The 17587-nt window shown below is 32.4% G+C and overlaps 5 protein-coding genes across 6 annotated transcripts in view; 2 read left to right on the plus strand and 3 right to left on the minus strand.

The window, feature by feature from the left end:
- LOC105112206 (uncharacterized) overlaps positions 1–1335 on the minus strand; it is a 7064-nt gene extending 5729 nt beyond the window's left edge. The window contains exons 1-6 of one of the 2 annotated variants that reach the window (XM_011007818.1): positions 1069–1335; positions 877–965; positions 713–799; positions 538–615; positions 360–451; positions 59–260 (exon numbers count right to left, since the gene is read on the minus strand). In XM_011007818.1, coding sequence (XP_011006120.1) covers positions 59–260; positions 360–451; positions 538–615; positions 713–799; positions 877–965; positions 1069–1171 — 651 coding nt within the window. In that variant the 5' untranslated portion in view covers positions 1172–1335. Of the gene's footprint in view, positions 1–58; positions 261–359; positions 452–537; positions 616–712; positions 800–876; positions 969–1068 lie in introns of both variants that reach the window. The other variant, XM_011007817.1, reaches the window with a different exon arrangement.
- Positions 1336–6699: 5364 nt separating this feature from the next.
- LOC105112205 (uncharacterized) lies at positions 6700–8239 on the minus strand. Its single transcript, XM_011007816.1, has 3 exons — positions 8096–8239; positions 7293–7469; positions 6700–7152 (listed from the first exon to the last, which is right to left on the minus strand). Exons 1-3 carry the CDS (start codon positions 8166–8168, stop codon positions 6998–7000), a joined length of 405 nt encoding a protein of 134 aa, XP_011006118.1. The 5' UTR covers positions 8169–8239; the 3' UTR covers positions 6700–6997.
- Positions 8240–8250: 11 nt separating this feature from the next.
- On the plus strand, positions 8251–12425 carry LOC105112222 (aspartokinase 2, chloroplastic-like). The gene is made up of 9 exons (XM_011007841.1): positions 8251–8344; positions 8436–8536; positions 9901–10017; positions 10353–10472; positions 10552–10644; positions 10736–10858; positions 10992–11108; positions 11667–11729; positions 11975–12425. Exons 1-9 carry the CDS (start codon positions 8251–8253, stop codon positions 12119–12121), a joined length of 975 nt encoding a protein of 324 aa, XP_011006143.1. The 3' UTR covers positions 12122–12425.
- Positions 12426–14268: 1843 nt separating this feature from the next.
- On the plus strand, positions 14269–15113 carry LOC105112204 (glutamic acid-rich protein-like). Its single transcript, XM_011007815.1, has one exon. It carries the CDS (start codon positions 14378–14380, stop codon positions 14969–14971), a length of 594 nt encoding a protein of 197 aa, XP_011006117.1. The 5' UTR covers positions 14269–14377; the 3' UTR covers positions 14972–15113.
- A 1806-nt stretch (positions 15114–16919) lies between these two features.
- Positions 16920–17586, minus strand: LOC105112209 (light-regulated protein-like). Its single transcript, XM_011007822.1, has 3 exons — positions 17359–17586; positions 17085–17246; positions 16920–16995 (listed from the first exon to the last, which is right to left on the minus strand). The coding sequence occupies exons 1-3, from the start codon at positions 17538–17540 to the stop codon at positions 16920–16922; spliced, it is 420 nt and encodes a 139-aa protein (XP_011006124.1). The 5' UTR covers positions 17541–17586.
- Between the last annotated feature and the right edge of the window lies 1 nt (position 17587).

Consider the following 17587-nt stretch of genomic DNA (forward strand, 5'->3'; position numbering starts at 1 on the left):
CCCCCCCAACACACACACCCACCAAGAAAAAAAAAAAACTCTAGCATTTCCCATTTACCTCATTAACCGGAGCCTCATTGTCCCTTATAACAGCATCATGACTATCAATCTCAGCTCCAAATTCTGTCTTCAGGAGATCTCCCGAGTTTCCAACAACTGCACAAGTGTGAAACTGCCGGGGATGAAAGGGAGGCTTTGCAGGAAGAATCACATTGAGATGGTCCTCACAAAGAGCTCGATTGCTGCAGTTTTTAGCTCCCCTGGAATAGAACAAAAACAACCATAAGAAAAAGCTCCTCCAGCCAGAATTTGCAAAAAAAAATGAAACAACAATACAAAAAAAAAGCTAAAGATCATACAATTGAGCAATCCTTAAAGCTGCATAATCCAACCATCCATCAGGCCGAGTATCTAGATACTCCCTAGTGAGCACAGTCGTCATGTTCCGATACTGCAAATTTATGTATAGATTAGCTTTTCATGATTTCCCATAAAGCAGAATGAATGGAGCGGATACCGACAGAACGACTAACGAACCTGTTCCCACAACAGAATGGCGTCACAAACATCGTAATTATACTCCAATGGTTCAAATTTTTTAAATTGCTGATTGTACTGCGATGACAACAAGAAGAAGAGGAAGAGGAAATTTAGCAGGTTTTAACGTTAATCAAGGTAATAAAAAAATTGAGAGAAAGAAGCAGAAGCAGACCCAGGTGCTGTTAGTGCCTTGTGGAAACTTAAGAATCAATTTGCAATGATCCACTATACTCGCTGTTAGACCAAACCCTCTGTTCGCCTACATCATCATCATCATCTCAGATCTAACAATAACAGAACCAATCCGCATTTTAAAGAAATAAAAAAAACGCTTACCACGCATTGCTCAACAGAGGATTGGAAATCGGACAAAATCCGAATTTCTTTTTTGAAGTATTTATTGAGATCTGAGCTTCCATTATCACCTGCTATTATTATTTGTATACATATACATTAGGGTTTAATAATAATAATCAACAAGATAAAAAAGAATGGAAATCTGAAAAGAAGAAGAGGAAGAAAAGCTACCAGTGAAGAAAGAGGATTGAATGATGAAAACAGCAAGAGAGAAAAACGCAGCAACGCAAACCAGATGTAGTATCGATGCTCTCTTGTTCTTCAGAGTTCTCATTTTTATTTTTTTCCTATGGTTGAAAAATAGCCGAGTCTTGAAGATTCTCACTGTTTTTCGTTAAACTGAGAATTCAGAGAGGAAACAACTCCATAGCCAGGCACCAGTAAACTTTAGTCACCAAACTCATGTCGTTTCATTTTGAACGCACCCATTCATGTATGTATGACAATTGGATTCCCAGAGTGTAATTTTTTTTTCTTTTTTTTGTCATTGTCGATGTTCGTGCCAGTGTATTTTAACTAATTTTTTAATTTCATCAAATTCACAATTAGATAAATTTTCAGGTATTATAACTTTAAAATTAATAATTAAATAAATTTTTAATGATATTAAAATTTATGAATCTTAAACTAGTGATTCTTTAATGAAATTATTATTTTATCATATCTGGATATTGCGGTGACTATTTAAAAATTACATCTTAATTGGAAAGGAACATATATCTAACATTTTGTTTGTTTAGGAGAAAATATCTTGTTCAAGGAGTCGCTATCTAGTATTATGATCACTAGAAATCCTAACTAGTCAACAGAGATTTTATAATACGGGACTGTTAAGCAAAATAGAAGATATTATCACTCCTTAAATTTCATACATAAGACAGGCTGCATTGCTGGTTCTGTCTAAAATTGTTAAGAATTTGTTCTTTTTTCTTTTTAATTTTTCTTTTTATGTTCCTGACTCTAGCATCAGCAAATAATTTCTATAAATATTCTGAACTCTGGCGTTGGTAAATATCACACAAATCCATAAAAATACGATACTTCTAACTTTGGTATTAGTGAATATTTTCGCAAAAAAATGAATTTGAAGAAAAAATTTTATATATCATTTTTTCTTGTTTATCCTTTATTATTATTTTCTCTTTTTAGATGGAAGTAAAAAAAATATTGCACGACATATTTGCATTTAACAATAATAGTCTATAGATTGAACACATATACAAAAAATACAAACACAAAGGAAAAAAATAAAATAAAGTGCGAGGGACCCATAATATATATCAATGAAGGCCCCGTATATTTTTGAAATTTTCTATTATTGAAAAGGGGTTTATTTTGTCAAATATCAAATTAAAATGGATATAAAAATTATAACCAAGGTATAAATGTGTGTTTTGCTTAGTGGCCTTGTGACTTTGAAATTAATGATCAGATAAGCCTCTAATGGTCCTGAGGTTTATGACACTAGAACTAGTGATTCTTGAATAACAAACTCATGATATAACCAATTGTAGAGTGTAATTCTTTAATCCCTTGAGTCTTAGTTTATATTTAACACTTATATGTTTGAGATTAGTGATACTCATCGGTAGATTTTCATCAATAAATCTACATATTAGTTTTTTTATTTTTATTTTTTTATTAATGTGGATGTCTAAATTAGTTTATGTACACTTCGAGTTTTAAAGTTAACGATTATGTAAGCCTCTAGTGGCCATGAGAAAACTTGAAATTATGACCAGTAGGAAACAAAATCAATGCCTGACTAATTGAGCTACCTCTTATATTAATTTCTGTATTATCATTAGTGATGGACTAACGTAGTTTATATATGTTATTTTTGTTTATAATTCATATTAAATAGAGTACTAAATACATAGTGATAATCTAACATTAATGGGCGTGTGTAAATTTGGCAAGCTGTATGACTGAACTTCTCTAGGCTCAGTATTTATGGATGTAAAATTAATTATTTTATTTATTTATTTATTTATTTATGTTGCTATCTATCTTATTATTAATTTAATCTAGTTTTAACCTGGTTAACCTGATTATCAAATTTCTTTTACTTTTTTTTTTAAAAAAATATAATCATCTTTTTATTTTTTTCAAGTTGAAAAAAATTGGTATGGCATATAGCATTGTGGGGGTTACTAATTTAGTCCTAAAAGCGGTTTTGTCTTAAGGGATATTTGGAATACAATAGTAGTTACTTTTTAACGTGTCTTTTATTGAAAAATACATCAAAATAATTTTTTATTTTTTTAAATTTATTTGTTATATCAGCATGTCAAAATAATATAAAAACACTAAAAAAATATTAATTTAAGCTAAAAAAATAAGATAAAAATTAATTTGTTTCAAAAACACTTTTCAAACGCAAAAACAAACGGGCTCAATACATGGTTGCCAACTTGCATCTTATGCTTACATATTCTATATTAAAAAAAATTCTAAAATGTATGGTGAATTCATTGTAGTAATAGACACAATTTATTATGAATTGCTATAGTGAACTTGCATTCGTGTCTCTTGGTGAAAAAGTTGGAAGGCTAGGATATGGGGGTTTATTGGTGTTTTTACGCCGACCCATTAGTTATTAAAAGATTGAATATGAATATTTTTGTCTTTTTATATTATTTTATAAAGTAAAAATACTTTTCTACCTCTAAGGTCAATGAAATCTAAACCCATTAACCAAGAGTTTTTTATTTACTATATACAAACTTTAAAACAAGTAAAATATTTTTTTGCTATTAAGCAAGACAGGATAGGTTTTATACATTCAATGGTATTTTTCACAGGCTAATGTGTTAGTAACGGTTATGCTCTTTCAACAACATGTGTAATGTTATCATTTGTTCAAAGATGACCTTCTATCGTGTCTCTGGAAGCGTTATCATGTGTTTTTCCTCCTAGTGTTAAGCATGTCGGTGGTGGTCTTAGAGTCTGTCATCGATGGTTGTTTCTTCTTTTTTCTTCCTACTTTTATCTCTTTTCCAATTAAAGTACATGCTTGTCCTTTTTTTTTTCAATTTTAATCCTTATATCTTTTATTACTTATTTTTGTCCTTGATCTTTTTAGAAACATTTTTTTATATTTTCAATTTAATCTTGAAATTATAATTTATCATATATTATTTTTACTAATTTAGTATTTATTCTTTTCATTTGTCTATTTTACCTTTGGATTTTTTTATTAAAGTTTTATTAATACTTAATTTTATTATTCAATCAAAGTTTATGTTGTTGTTTTTTTCAATTTAGCCTTTATTATTTTTATTTCCTTATGTTAATTGTTTTTTCTTTTCAATTTAACCCTGCAATTTAATTTTTAAATGCCCATAAATTTATTTTTTATTTTGGGTTTCACCTTTATTTTTTAATTATTTTTTTTACATAGTTGATTTTTTCCCTAAATACATCTTTCATTTGATTTATGTGGAATTGAGTTTCATGATTTTTCATTTATAATGCTTCTAATTTAATAACATGGATCACAAGTATTAAATGTTAATATAGTTAGGAATTCTTTTTTTCCTCATTATATTTTGTGATTTTATCATTTTACATTGTTTTAAAAAAATATTTTGTGGTTACCTTTATATTCTTTTTCTATTAGTTTGTCTCCATTTCATTACTTAAATTATGGGTTTTACAAGGGTTTTTGTTCTGTGTTTAATTTTTGCTATTATTTTATTTTATTTTACTTTATACAAGTAAGTTTTGTTTTGTACAAACATAGTTATTTTAAAATAATATTTTTTATATGTTAGGCTATGAATTTGTTTTTCTTTTATTTTATTCATTATGTTTCATATGAGTTTTCATATCTTTAATTGATTTTAATGAACAAATTTAGTAGATATAAATCAGTAAATATTTTATTTTACGAGATCAAATATCTTGATTTACGTTCATTTCTTAAGTTTTCAGTTTTTCTTTTATTTATTATTAATAATTTTTTTATTTACATAAATGATTATCAGATATCTGGATAAACTTTGTGGTTTACACTTATAATTTATATTACGTAAAACAAACATATCAAAATAGTTTGTATAATTAAAGTTCTTTTTTTAGAAATAAAAAGAGTGCCTATCAAAATAAATTTTTAGTTGCCATCTAATTAATTTTTTTTCACCCTTATTTTTTAGATTTTTTGTATAATTAAATTTTTTTGATTTCATCTTTTGACATTTGATTTATTAGAGATTCAATTTCATACGATCTTATTGCTCTGCATTTGTTTTTAAATATTAATTTTTTAATTATTTTTAATTTATTTTTATATAAATTTATCTTAGTTTCATAATCTAAGTCACATGTTTTGCATCCTATTTTTTAATTTAAGTTTTTCTAGAGTTGTTTTGTTGATGTTTGATTTTTAAAGATGTTATGCTAATTTATTTAGATTTGTTTTTGGGTTTTAAACAAATGAAGTTTAGTTTCAAAAATAAAAAAATAATTTATTTTTAAATAATATTGTTAATGTATTTGGTCTTATATAATATTTTTTTTAGACATGAGTTTATTTATTTAGTTTCATTTATGTTTATCTTTTAAGTCATGAGTTTTTAAGGTTGTGAATTTATCTTTTATTGATTTTAATAAATAAGTTTAATAAACACAATCAAGTGAATATTTTATTTTGTGTGATTTAATATTTTAATTTTTATCATCTCTCAATTTTATCATTTTTTTTGGGTTATTGTTAATTATTTTTTTCTATTTATTTACATAAATAATTATTAATTTATTTAATAAAATACTTCCATAAGGTTATCAATTTATATTTTGAATTTTTTATATTAAAAACTACATTAAAATAGCTTAAATAACAAGTATTTTTTTTAAAAAAATTATAATCCATCACAAAACACGGATTAAATGGCTAGAAAAATCTATACAAGCAATGATAAGACACGTCACACCCAGCCAATAGGCCTGCCTGTCACCAAAAAGACCCGAGTAACTGGGAAAATTGATTGACTGATATAGAAGAGGAACCCTTTTCCACTCCAGTATTTCCATGGAAAAAAATGGTTAACACCAATAGCATACGGAATGAGAGGAGGATAAAAATAGGGTTCTCTCTCTCTCTCTCTCTCTCTCAATGTGATCTAAAGGAGTATAACTCTAAATAAGAATATACTCCTTCAGCCATGAAGACATTATTTTGAGATTTTCAATCCTATTTTCTTCCTGAAAATTAATAAATAAGTGGACTATTTTGGAGATGCTTTCAAAATGCTTTCACTACTTAATATTTTTTCAGTAATCTGTGCATTTAACTTTAAAATATTATAACAATAATAAATATTAAAATAATAAAAAAAGAGTGACTTCTTACTAACATGTAGTTTCACATATCTTAACAACTTACATTAGCTCTTAATAACATTTCTTTTGTACTTATATTATTAAAAATAAAATGGAGAATATATTGAAATATTTTCTTATCATCTTGTCCGCAACTATCATGCATTAGATCTTCAATATATAACGCATCCACCCCTGCATTTTCTGTTGTGTATCCTTGCTCGTATTTCCCACGGAAAAGCATATACAGCCATATCCATTTATCTCTTATCCTGGTGCATTTGCTTGAAGTCAATATGGGCAAGCTGTTTATCAAAGGAAAATGCGAGCATGTTGACGCATTCACGCAATGATCCGTCCAAAAGTCACTCCTGCTAGAGTAAAGATTTGTCATCTGTAATAATAAAAAGCACCTGAACATTTTGGCTATGGAAGAGGAGTGACTATCTCTCTCTTGTTAGCCCCACTCGTTAAGCAGTATTTCCCATAAATTTTGTGAGTGGAATTCGGCCACTCACCAAGATTTGAGGTTCACTGATATCAAATAGGAGTTCTACTGAATGGCATGTGTGATCCTTTCAATGGCCATACAACACAAATGTATAGTAAAAGGCACACACTGCACACAGAAAGATTCACATTTTATTCTTTCTAGAGCTATCTCCGGGTATCAGTACTGCTAGTTCATTTATAGAATTCATGCACAAGGTTGGCATCAGGATAAAAAGTAGCTGTAGCTAACTGCAGTTGAAAAGTTAGAAACCTAAGTTTCAGACTTTCAGTAGCGCCGACCACCAGTTGTTGATAAGAGGACTCGATTTGGTTTCTTCCCTTTCTTACTAACCTCATTCATCTTTGAAGGATCGACATTTTCTTCAGGTTTTGGTCTGGCTGTTACATTGGCAAATGATGATGGGCCTGAATTTCTTGAACCTACGTAAACAAATGGATTCAATGACCTATCTGCAGAACAAATTGCAAGAACAGCCCAAATGGCCACAAGCCTGAACATGAAACATGCATATGCCATAAATCTTAGACGAGACCATCAAAATTCCACGAAAAAGTAATACCATTTAAATTGGAAGAATTGTTTCCTGGCTTGTTATTTTGTAGAGGAACATTTTCCTCAATTTTCAGGGCTGGAGAATCGTGTCCAGCAGCAAAACCAAACCTCGCAACATTTGAGAACAGTATCCTCTCCCCTGCAACTGGAGGGCTAGATGACATTGGGGAACAAATACCCAGGGCTAAACAAAAGAAGGGCAGGGGACATAAGTGAAACATTGAGCAAAAAGTTCGAGCCATAAGAACACTTATACATTCAGAAAAAATTCACTGAAAAGATTATGAGCCCAATGACAGCATTTATCATAACCACTAGCATTGAAGATTTCAATTTGGTTCCAGAAAATAACTAGCTCAATTTGTAAACGACACGAAACAGGTTCTAGTTTATCTAATGTCACAATTTCTTCTAGGATCCATGTCTAATCATAAAAAGCTAGAGCAAAATGCAAGGATCCTCATGGGAATTTCAAGTAACAATCTCACAGGCATGTGATAACACTAGGTCAACTTGGAATTTTCTGGTTAGTTAACTATAATTCATGCATTAAGGATCAAGGAAATCTCTTTACTAAGATTTAGACCATTAGAGTACCCGACATAAGGCTTAAGCTATGGTGGAAGGGTCCATACAGCACATGGGGCCATACCCAATTTAATTCTTAACCACTATGGGAATATCCTACAATTTCACTTTCTTCATTTCTTTCAAATGGACTTTTTGTCACCTTGAAATTGCTAACAGGTATCACAATTGCCTAGTTCTTAGATTTAGCCTAGTCAACATGTTCACAAAGTGCAATAATACCTTCAAAGTCTTCCATAGAGAAATTAGGGGAGGTGTCATAAGAGGACTGTCCAAAACTGGGTAAAGTGGGCATAGAAGCAGAAGCAGCAGCTTCAGCCTTGATCTTCTCCTTTCGTTCCTAGGAAAAAAAAAGAAAAGCATATAATTCAAAAAACATGGACAAATTTTTGTTATACATTCACAAGGGGACCAAAAGAGATGAGCTCAAGAATGACAAAATCAACAACAAGAAATTGCTCGGGACACCTTGTTTGTGAAATTAATGAACTCCTTATAGGAGAGAGTTTATGGAAAGCTTCATTGATATATGTTTTTTTTTACCTTTTTTGATATTTCTAATTGCAGGGCTGGCGATCTTGTGCTATTACTACATTAGGCCGTGGTGGCAGTGATTTGACGGCCACAACAATTGGAAAAGCATTAGGTTTGCGAGAGATTCAGGTAACTGCAGACACTGGAAGTTCGTAATAGATAGCATAGCTCCAAGGAATTTTGCCATAATTTCCCCTCCCAAATACCACAAACCGAGTCAATTTTAAGTCATTGTTTGTTTTCGAAGTCAAAGTTGAAATACTATATAAAGCTGAAGTAAGCAAGATGACTGTTACAAACACAAGATCCGGTGCAAAACCTGAGCACTATTACAACACTGTTCTAAGACCCAAGAATAGACTCTGTTTGCTGCCACATGAAATAGTAGCAAGAAGCAAGATAATTCATATTTTTCCTCCACAAAAAACTCCTGCCACCGTCATTACCCCCGTTTTTCATCACTTCGCAGCCTTATCTCCACTAGCTCTAGCTTTCCTAAAACTCCAATATAATCATCTGCTCAAACCAACAACACAGCCATCATATTCGTCACCAAGATCACTAGAGCCTTAATGCTACAGCCCAATCTACCAGAAAACACAAACCCCAATAAACCTACACAACCCTTTGCAGGTAGTCAATACCAACAACTATGCCCCCATAATCTAGCGCTTGAAAACCATAAAACTACCAATCTAACCAACAACACCACTCCCAAACCACAAACACGACCACTCAAACCACCATGACCATTACCTAAAGCATCACAGACAGTAAAACAAGGAAGATATCTCACCACCTCCACCACCACAACCTGAGACTCCACCAGCTTCACTGCCACACCACTACCAGTCAAATTGTCAAAGCATCACTACCTCCCGCAAACCCAAATGGACAACAATGATGGTTTTTTGCAAGCAAGAGAAGGAGAAAAAGTAGCAAACTCAGGTACAAGCAGAAGGATAGGAAACCCAGATCTAAAGAATACTTTAAAATTATGAAAGTGAAAGAGAGAGGAAAATGGAGAAAAAGAGGGAGAGAATCCAACTAGGAAATATTCACTGTTTCTCCCTAATCCATACAGATATTGTGAAAAGATAGTTGTGTTTCAACTGTGTGTACTTGGTTGGCAATGTTCTTCTTTCTTCTGATTTTTTGCAACTCTCTTTCTTCATCCATGAGTGCATTTATTAATGAAATGTAAGCGTGCAGGAAAATGCTTTTTCTAGAAAATATAGAACTGTGCTGAAGTTCATAAAAGTTTATTGAGTGCATTTCTGTAGAAATTCCATTTTCAATTGAAATCAGACTAATAATTTTTTTTTAAATCCACTGTAGGTGTGGAAGGATGTTGATGGTGTTTTGACATGTGATCCTAATATATATCCGAACTGTGCTGAAGTTCATAAAAGTTTATCGAGTGCATTTCTGTAGAAATTCCATTTTTCAATTGAAATCAGACTAATAATTATTTTTTTTTAAATCTACTGTAGGTGTGGAAGGATGTTGATGGTGTTTTGACATGTGATCCTAATATATATCCACTTGCTGAACCTGTTCCATACTTGACATTTGACGAGGCAGCGGAACTAGCATATTTTGGTGCTCAGGTATCATAATTTTATGGCTTGTGACATGGTCGAGCATGAGTGTGAAACTTACAATTTTATGATTAAAATTGAAATGTCTTGTAAAAACCATACGCGAGTAATGAATCTTTACACTTCCTTTCCCTTTCTTTTTTTTTTAATATATTTTTTAAAATGACCTCAATTTGGTTATTGTTGACAAGCTTCCTAACCCCCCCCTCCACTAGTTAGTTTATGGATCACAGTCAAGCTGGAGCTTAATAACTAGTCTATTTATGAATCTCCAAATTCTAACTTGAGCAAACGCCCAAAGTAACCATGTCTTCTCTAACCTTTTTATTTGTACCTTTCTGCAGGTCTTGCATCCACAATCCATGAGACCTGCTAGGGAGGGTGATATTCCAGTTAGGGTTAAAAATTCTTACAATTCGAATGCTCCTGGGACTCTCATCACCAGGACACGAGATATGAGTAAGGTTTGTATTAGATGATGCTAAATGATTGCAATGTGAAGAACTTGAAATAAAATTATTCTTTTCTTTGTCCTAATTACAGGCAGTACTAACTAGCATTGTTTTGAAACGGAATGTTACTATGTTGGATATTGCTAGCACCCGCATGCTTGGCCAATTTGGTTTTCTTGCTAAGGTTCGCAGCTAAAATCTGTTTCTAATCCTCTAGCCCCCATTTATCCCAGATGTTTCAATTTTCTTATCCCTATTAAATTTTATCCATTTAGGTGTTTTCGATCTTTGAAGATTTAGGAATATCAGTAGATGTTGTGGCTACTAGCGAAGTCAGCATCTCCTTGACACTCGATCCATCAAAGCTTTGGAGTAGAGAGCTGATTCAGCAGGCAAGCGTATGGCATCTTTTATTTGTTATGATTTGTTTTTCTACAGTCTGTATTTTGGTATTTATTTTCCAGCAGGATATTTTATTCATGTCTACTTTTGGCATTCGATCTCATCTGTTAATGTACCTTCCTTTAACAGGAACTCGACCATGTTGTGGAAGAGCTTGAGAAAATTGCTGTAGTCAATGTCCTGCAGCATAGATCAATAATCTCTCTCAATGGGAATGTCCAGAGGTCCTCTCTGATATTAGAGAAGGTGATCCATTGATCTTTTCTTATTAGTTAAGACTGGTTTTCTGGAAACTTGTTTCTTCTTTGGGTGAAAAAAGGCATCGCTTTTTTCCTCCTAGTCCCTAACTACAAAATCTAATCATCTATATTACTTTTGTTTAGTGATGGGAACCTGTCTCTTCTGTAGGAACTTTTAGATTTTGTTCCTTGCACTCTCCAGAAACTAACATGTTAGGTTAGTGGATCATGGTAAATGCTGTGTTTTCATTGATGAAACCTTCCATCTTTGATTGAACGAGGACCAGCTGCAACTTCAAAATGATGACCTTGTGGGATAATTTTTTATAAAAAAGCTTTTCAGTCATTCATTATTTTCAAAACCAGAGCTTAGCAGGAATCTTACGACCTGGAAAGAAGTTTCAAGGGAGACCTGAGTATTGTATTTAAGCTGTTATGCAACAACAGTTTTTCCAATATATTTTCCATCAGTGTCCGGACTGTTGTGGTGAAGGATTTTAAGCTCATCTGTCTATTTATTTGCTCATTCATTTCTTGTTCATTTACCGGATATGTGTTATGGCAGGTCTTCAATGTTCTTCATATCAAAGGAATCAACGTTCAGATGATATCACAGGGTGCTTCAAAGGTATCACACCTATACTATGGTTCCCCCCTGCATGCCTTATTTTCAGTACGCAACATGTATGGAACTTTACAGCTTCGGAACCCGAGAATAGGATTTTGTGAGCACCCTTCTTGGACGCTATATGCCATAGAAGGATCCAGATGGCTCCTTATCTTGGGGTGCTCACCATTCCTGGGGCTCGGGTGCTCCTTAGCAATTTATTGACTGCCACGACAAGTAACTCACCTTTGGCTTTCACTTACCAGGTTAATATCTCATTAATTGTGAATGATGATGAAGCAGAGCAGTGTGTCAGGAGTCTCCACTCAGCTTTCTTTGAAAGCGACGTCTCTGAATTAGATGGGAAGTGTGTATCTGATAACGGTTCAGTTCAGCTTCGAAGTGAAGAATAATTTGAGTTCTTAGCAGCAAGATCTTAGCTGGTAATGGTGGTTAATTTGTCTGGTCCTTTTGTGTTTTTGTTTTCCGGTCCAAAGATAGGCACTGCATCTACACTCACGGCATCCTGGAATTTACTGCCTTTGATACAGCCATCTCATCGTGTAATTGAGTATTTATTTACTAATCTTTGTAGTTTATCAAAACTGATTATGTGGAGAAATTTTAAGTGATAATTTTCAAGAGAGGCACAAGGAAGAGAGAATAAAAAAATTCGTTGTATTGATACTTGTAAATTACAACACCAGGTCAAAGGCACTACGGTTAAATATATTATTTTTGATAACCTATTCGCTTTGATCTAACCGTTGGGTTTTTTTTTTTTAAATCATTACTTATCCAATTGGTCCGCTAATGAATGGTGATTTCTTAGTTCTTATACTAAGGGTGAGCTTACGACCAATAAATTGGGTTGGTGTTTATCAAATTTGATGAGAGTTTATTTTTATAATGCAATCGGATTGTCAAAGTATTTTTTATGTAGTTTTTTTTAAATTAAATTAATATTTTTTAGATATTCTTAAATTTTTGTGATGTATTAATATAAAAAATAAAAAATATATTATTTTAGCAATTAAAAAACACCATTAAAATTGCTTTGCATTGCATTACTAAATATATATTTGATATCATGCCTCTTTTTTTTATCTGGTTAAAGTGTAACAACACCAATTTTAAATTTAAATAATTCTAATTTTTAATAATTAAAAAAATATTTTAATAAAATTTAATAATATTAGAAAACTCAGCTCCGATAAATTAATTTTAAACTTAAGGACCTAAAATCTTTCGAGTTTAAAATAAGCAAAAACCTGGCCTTGCAATTAGACCAATCAAACATGGATTATCTGCTAAATCAACCTAAAATTTAAGTAATTATGTGTAATCTAGGTAACTGCATGTAATCTAAGTAAAATTTGATTTTTATATAATTTTTTTAATAAAACCCAAAAAATATATAATTAATTTATAAATATTTAGTTTTACATATTAGTTCTTATACTAAGGGTGAGCTTACGACCAATAAATTGGGTTGGTGTTTATCAAATTTGATGAGAGTTTATTTTTATAATGCAATCGGATTGTCAAAGTATTTTTTATGTAGTTTTTTTTAAATTAAATTAATATTTTTTAGATATTCTTAAATTTTTGTGATGTATTAATATAAAAAATAAAAAATATATTATTTTAGCAATTAAAAAACACCATTAAAATTGCTTTGCATTGCATTACTAAATATATATTTGATATCATGCCTCTTTTTTTTATCTGGTTAAAGTGTAACAACACCAATTTTAAATTTAAATAATTCTAATTTTTAATAATTAAAAAAATATTTTAATAAAATTTAATAATATTAGAAAACTCAGCTCCGATAAATTAATTTTAAACTTAAGGACCTAAAATTTAAAATAAGCAAAAACCTGGCCTTGCAATTAGACCAATCAAACATGGATTATCTGCTAAATCAACCTAAAATTTAAGTAATTATGTGTAATCTAGGTAACTGCATGTAATCTAAGTAAAATTTGATTTTTATATAATTTTTTTAATAAAACCCAAAAAATATATAATTAATTTATAAATATTTAGTTTTACATATTTTTGTAGTCTATATTTATATAAATTATTTTTTATTTTTTCGATATGGAATATATATAATGTTTATTAACTTTATAATGTGGGATAATTATATATAATTTACATCAACATGCATTATTTTTTTAATGTTATGATATATAGGTTACATTTATATGAATTGATTTTTAAATTTTTAATTGATATAGAATAATTATACTATACATTTGAAGTCTTTTTTTTTTATATATAGCTCAGGTTTGCATGTATTGTTTTAAAAATATTTATATGTGATATTAAAATTTTTAATATATATATAATTTTATCAGATTTACCATGATGATCTAGAATCCAATTTCTTAGCTGAATCAACCCGGATGAAGCTTAATAACTTTGAAATTTAATTCTAAAAACGAAATACAACTTGGTAATAGCAAAATAAGGAGGAACAACCTTTTAATTTATAGACGGGCACCGCCTAGGATTCGTTTCTGCAACCCGATCCCATAAATACCCGAACTCGAACCCGCACCGTTGTATAAATATCCAAACCCGTAATCTTGCCAGCGCGTTATAAAATCAAAACACGTCATTTTCTCATTAGGGTTTCAGGAAAAAGAAACCCAGCAGCCATGGCTTGCACCATCGACTTCCGTTGCCTTGACGAAGGCTTTGGCGGAAAAACTTACAAGCGTAAACGCGAAGAAGAAGCACTTCAATTAACCGCAACCGCAACCGCAACCACCGATGCATCGATGGAGATTGACGCACCAGCGGCAAAGCGAAAGGCTATACCTTCATCGGATAATCCAGACAAGCCGGTTGCCTTGGGAATGCCGACATACGATGGGGTGATAGCAGGGAAGGTGTCGGGACGAAAGTGGAAGCAACCAAGGAAACAGAGAGCGTCGGCGAAGCATGTGAGTAAGAAGGGCACGAGATACCAGGACAGGGAAAGAGAGAAAGAGATAAAGAAGGCGTACAGAGAGAGGAAGAATGAGCTGAAGGAGGAGATTAGGAAGAATAAAGTGGAGAAGAGAAAGATGAGAGAAGAGAGAGAGAAGAGGAAGCAGGAGAATATATTGAAGTCTGGTACCAAGTTGCAGAAGATTACTAATCCAAAAACTCTCAAGAAGATTGCCAAGTCTAAGGATAGGAAGTTGCTTAAGGTTGTTCCCGATGATCTTGTTAACAAGGAAAGGAAGAATTCTAACAAGGAGGACTAGTGTTTTTTTCCTGGGTTTTTATGTTAAATCTCTTCTTACTATTTAAGTTATCTAGGATTTGAAGCAAGATTTTTTTAATAATTCTGGTGTTCAATTCTATTGTGGGCATTGAATGGGAATGCTTACTGTATCCTTTTAGATTTGGAAATGGCACCACAAAATAGAATTCTTGCTTGCTAAAAAAAAACATGGAGAATGAAGGTACACATTTTCTTTTCATTTGGGGGATGACAGAGTTCTGTATACGATTGTATCTACAATGTTTCTTGCCCTTGAGAATGAGGGTAGCAAGTTAACCCATCTTGCATTTTCTGGTTTAACAAAATTACATGACATGGGACTATTTGTAAAAGAAGGCAGCATCAAGAACAAGAACAATTATACAGGGAGCCAGGACTTGGTGGGAAAACTGTGGGCTGATCTCCATGGTGCTGGTTCCCAATTCCCCCTTTATTGTGTAGCTTTTAGGCTCAGTGCCCCTGTATTCACCCAAAAAAGGGCACAGTTGTAGTCATGATACCAGCTCTGGTTGTAGAATCGGTGCTTTCTGAATGCTGACTTCCTTCCATAACAATTCAACAGATAGCAAATCCGGCGTGTTCATATGTATAGTTCATTTCTTCTGGCTCATGATAAGCTGCAAGGAATGGAGAACAGGAACCTGATAGACATGAAAATTTTTCCATGGCTGCATTCAAGGAGGGGTTTTCCCTCCAAAAGAATCCGCTCTTTCTTGAGAAGTACCATTGCTTGAGCGGTCCTTGAGAAAGGGAAATGAAACTCCCCCATTCCCAGTCAATATTCCAATAATCCCTGCAAGAGCAAAACCCATCTCTAAAATGATGGAACCTGTTTGAATCCCTTGCTGTAATTTCCCTCCCTGCAGTTTTTGAGATCTCGTTGATCGCAGCATGGCTGTCTGTACAAGCTCGTAAGTTCCTCACCACCAGGATTGGCGCACCCTCTAGGGTACTGATCAGTGCAAACGCTATTGCTGAGCGTTCACTGTGCTATTGAAGACAGTCAATTTTTCTTTCGTCATCCACATTCTGATGGGCACAACTGATATCAGGCTTGGACTCAACAAAATAAAGAAACTATATGACCAATCTAAAGTTCACAAATTCACGTAAAAAATTATTTAAATTTAAAAATTTATTTTGTTTATTTCTCTTTTCTTATACTCCAAATTTAAATATGAATGATCTAATAATTTGGAATGCCAAACAAAAAGATTTTCAAGACTAAACCTGGAATTAAAACAAAACATAATGTTAATTTTTTTTATTAACATAAATATTTAGAGTAGCTTGCATTTCAGCTAATTTTACAAGTTTTAAAATTAATAATTATATAAATCTTTAATAACTCTAAAATTTATAAGATTTCAATCAATAATTTTTAAAAATCAAATTTAAAACCTTACTAATTAAATTACACGTTGTTACATAATGATCATTCTTGCTCTTACCGGATATGAGCCTGTCCAAATATAATTATTATGTGCAGAAATGGCCTCCAAATATTTCCAATGGGAAGTTTGTTAACTAATCACCCATGCGTATTATCAATGGGTGGAACACGTAATGACCATCCAAGCTTCTTCTTTTTTCTTTTTTTGCCTTGAATCGCCATATGTTACACTTTCTTCTTCTTCTTCTTCTTCTGGTACAATTTGTTACACTCCGCAAACCCAAAATTCGTTCCAGAAAAAGTAATTACCATCACGCAATCGGCTTCTTCATACTTGCATGCAATAGGTCATCGATATTACTGAAACTGATTTCTCTAGGAGAAAAGGCCTTAACAACAAACAAATATATATAAATTTGCATGTATTATGAACTAAGGTCATGCTGCTATATATTTTAATATATATACATTCAAATACAGAAAAAGAAGAAAGAAAACGTCCTAGTTTTTCTGGACAATGTTCCTGTTATCTCTTCTAAAAGACTCCCCTCTGATATTCAGCCCCGCAGAATTCTCCCCCGAGATCATCACACGCCTCAGCGCAGAAAACCCTGTAGAAACGATCGTGTTCATATAGATTAGAACGTTCTTTAGCGCAAGACTTTAACAAGAACTAAAGATATTTAACCCAGTTAAGTACGTCTTTGCATCGTTGTACACAAGATACTCTCTCTCAATGTCATCTGAAGTAATTTGAGCTGCTTCATTTCTTGCCTTCTCAACCTGTAGCCGTACTTCTGGAAACATATCAGCCAAACAGGCATCTCCACCAATTATCTCACAAGCCTCTACTGGAAACACACTGAGAAACAAACCCTTTTGTTTAGGAGTAGTAGATTATCTAACTCAAAGAAGTTGAATGAAATGAAGAGATTCATGATACAAAATTCAAGATTGAACGAAAAATGACTTACGAGATCACAGAACTGCAATCAATAGTGGTGGTGTCAGCGATTGCAGTAGTTGCTTTGATTGCAGAGGAACGGGAAGCAAGAGAAGCACCTGCCTTCGGGGGTGTAAAGGTCTGCAGCTGGAATAAGTTCTTACAGGGATTCAAAGGGAGCACAGGAGGTGCAATGAACAAAGCTGTCTGCATTTTGATTGATAAATATTAGCAGGGTGTGGTGTTGGTGTTGGTGTACG

This window comes from Populus euphratica, unplaced genomic scaffold (genome assembly GCF_000495115.2).
Source record: "Populus euphratica unplaced genomic scaffold, PopEup_1.0 scaffold587.1, whole genome shotgun sequence".
In the NCBI taxonomy this organism is placed as follows: Eukaryota; Viridiplantae; Streptophyta; class Magnoliopsida; order Malpighiales; family Salicaceae; genus Populus; species Populus euphratica.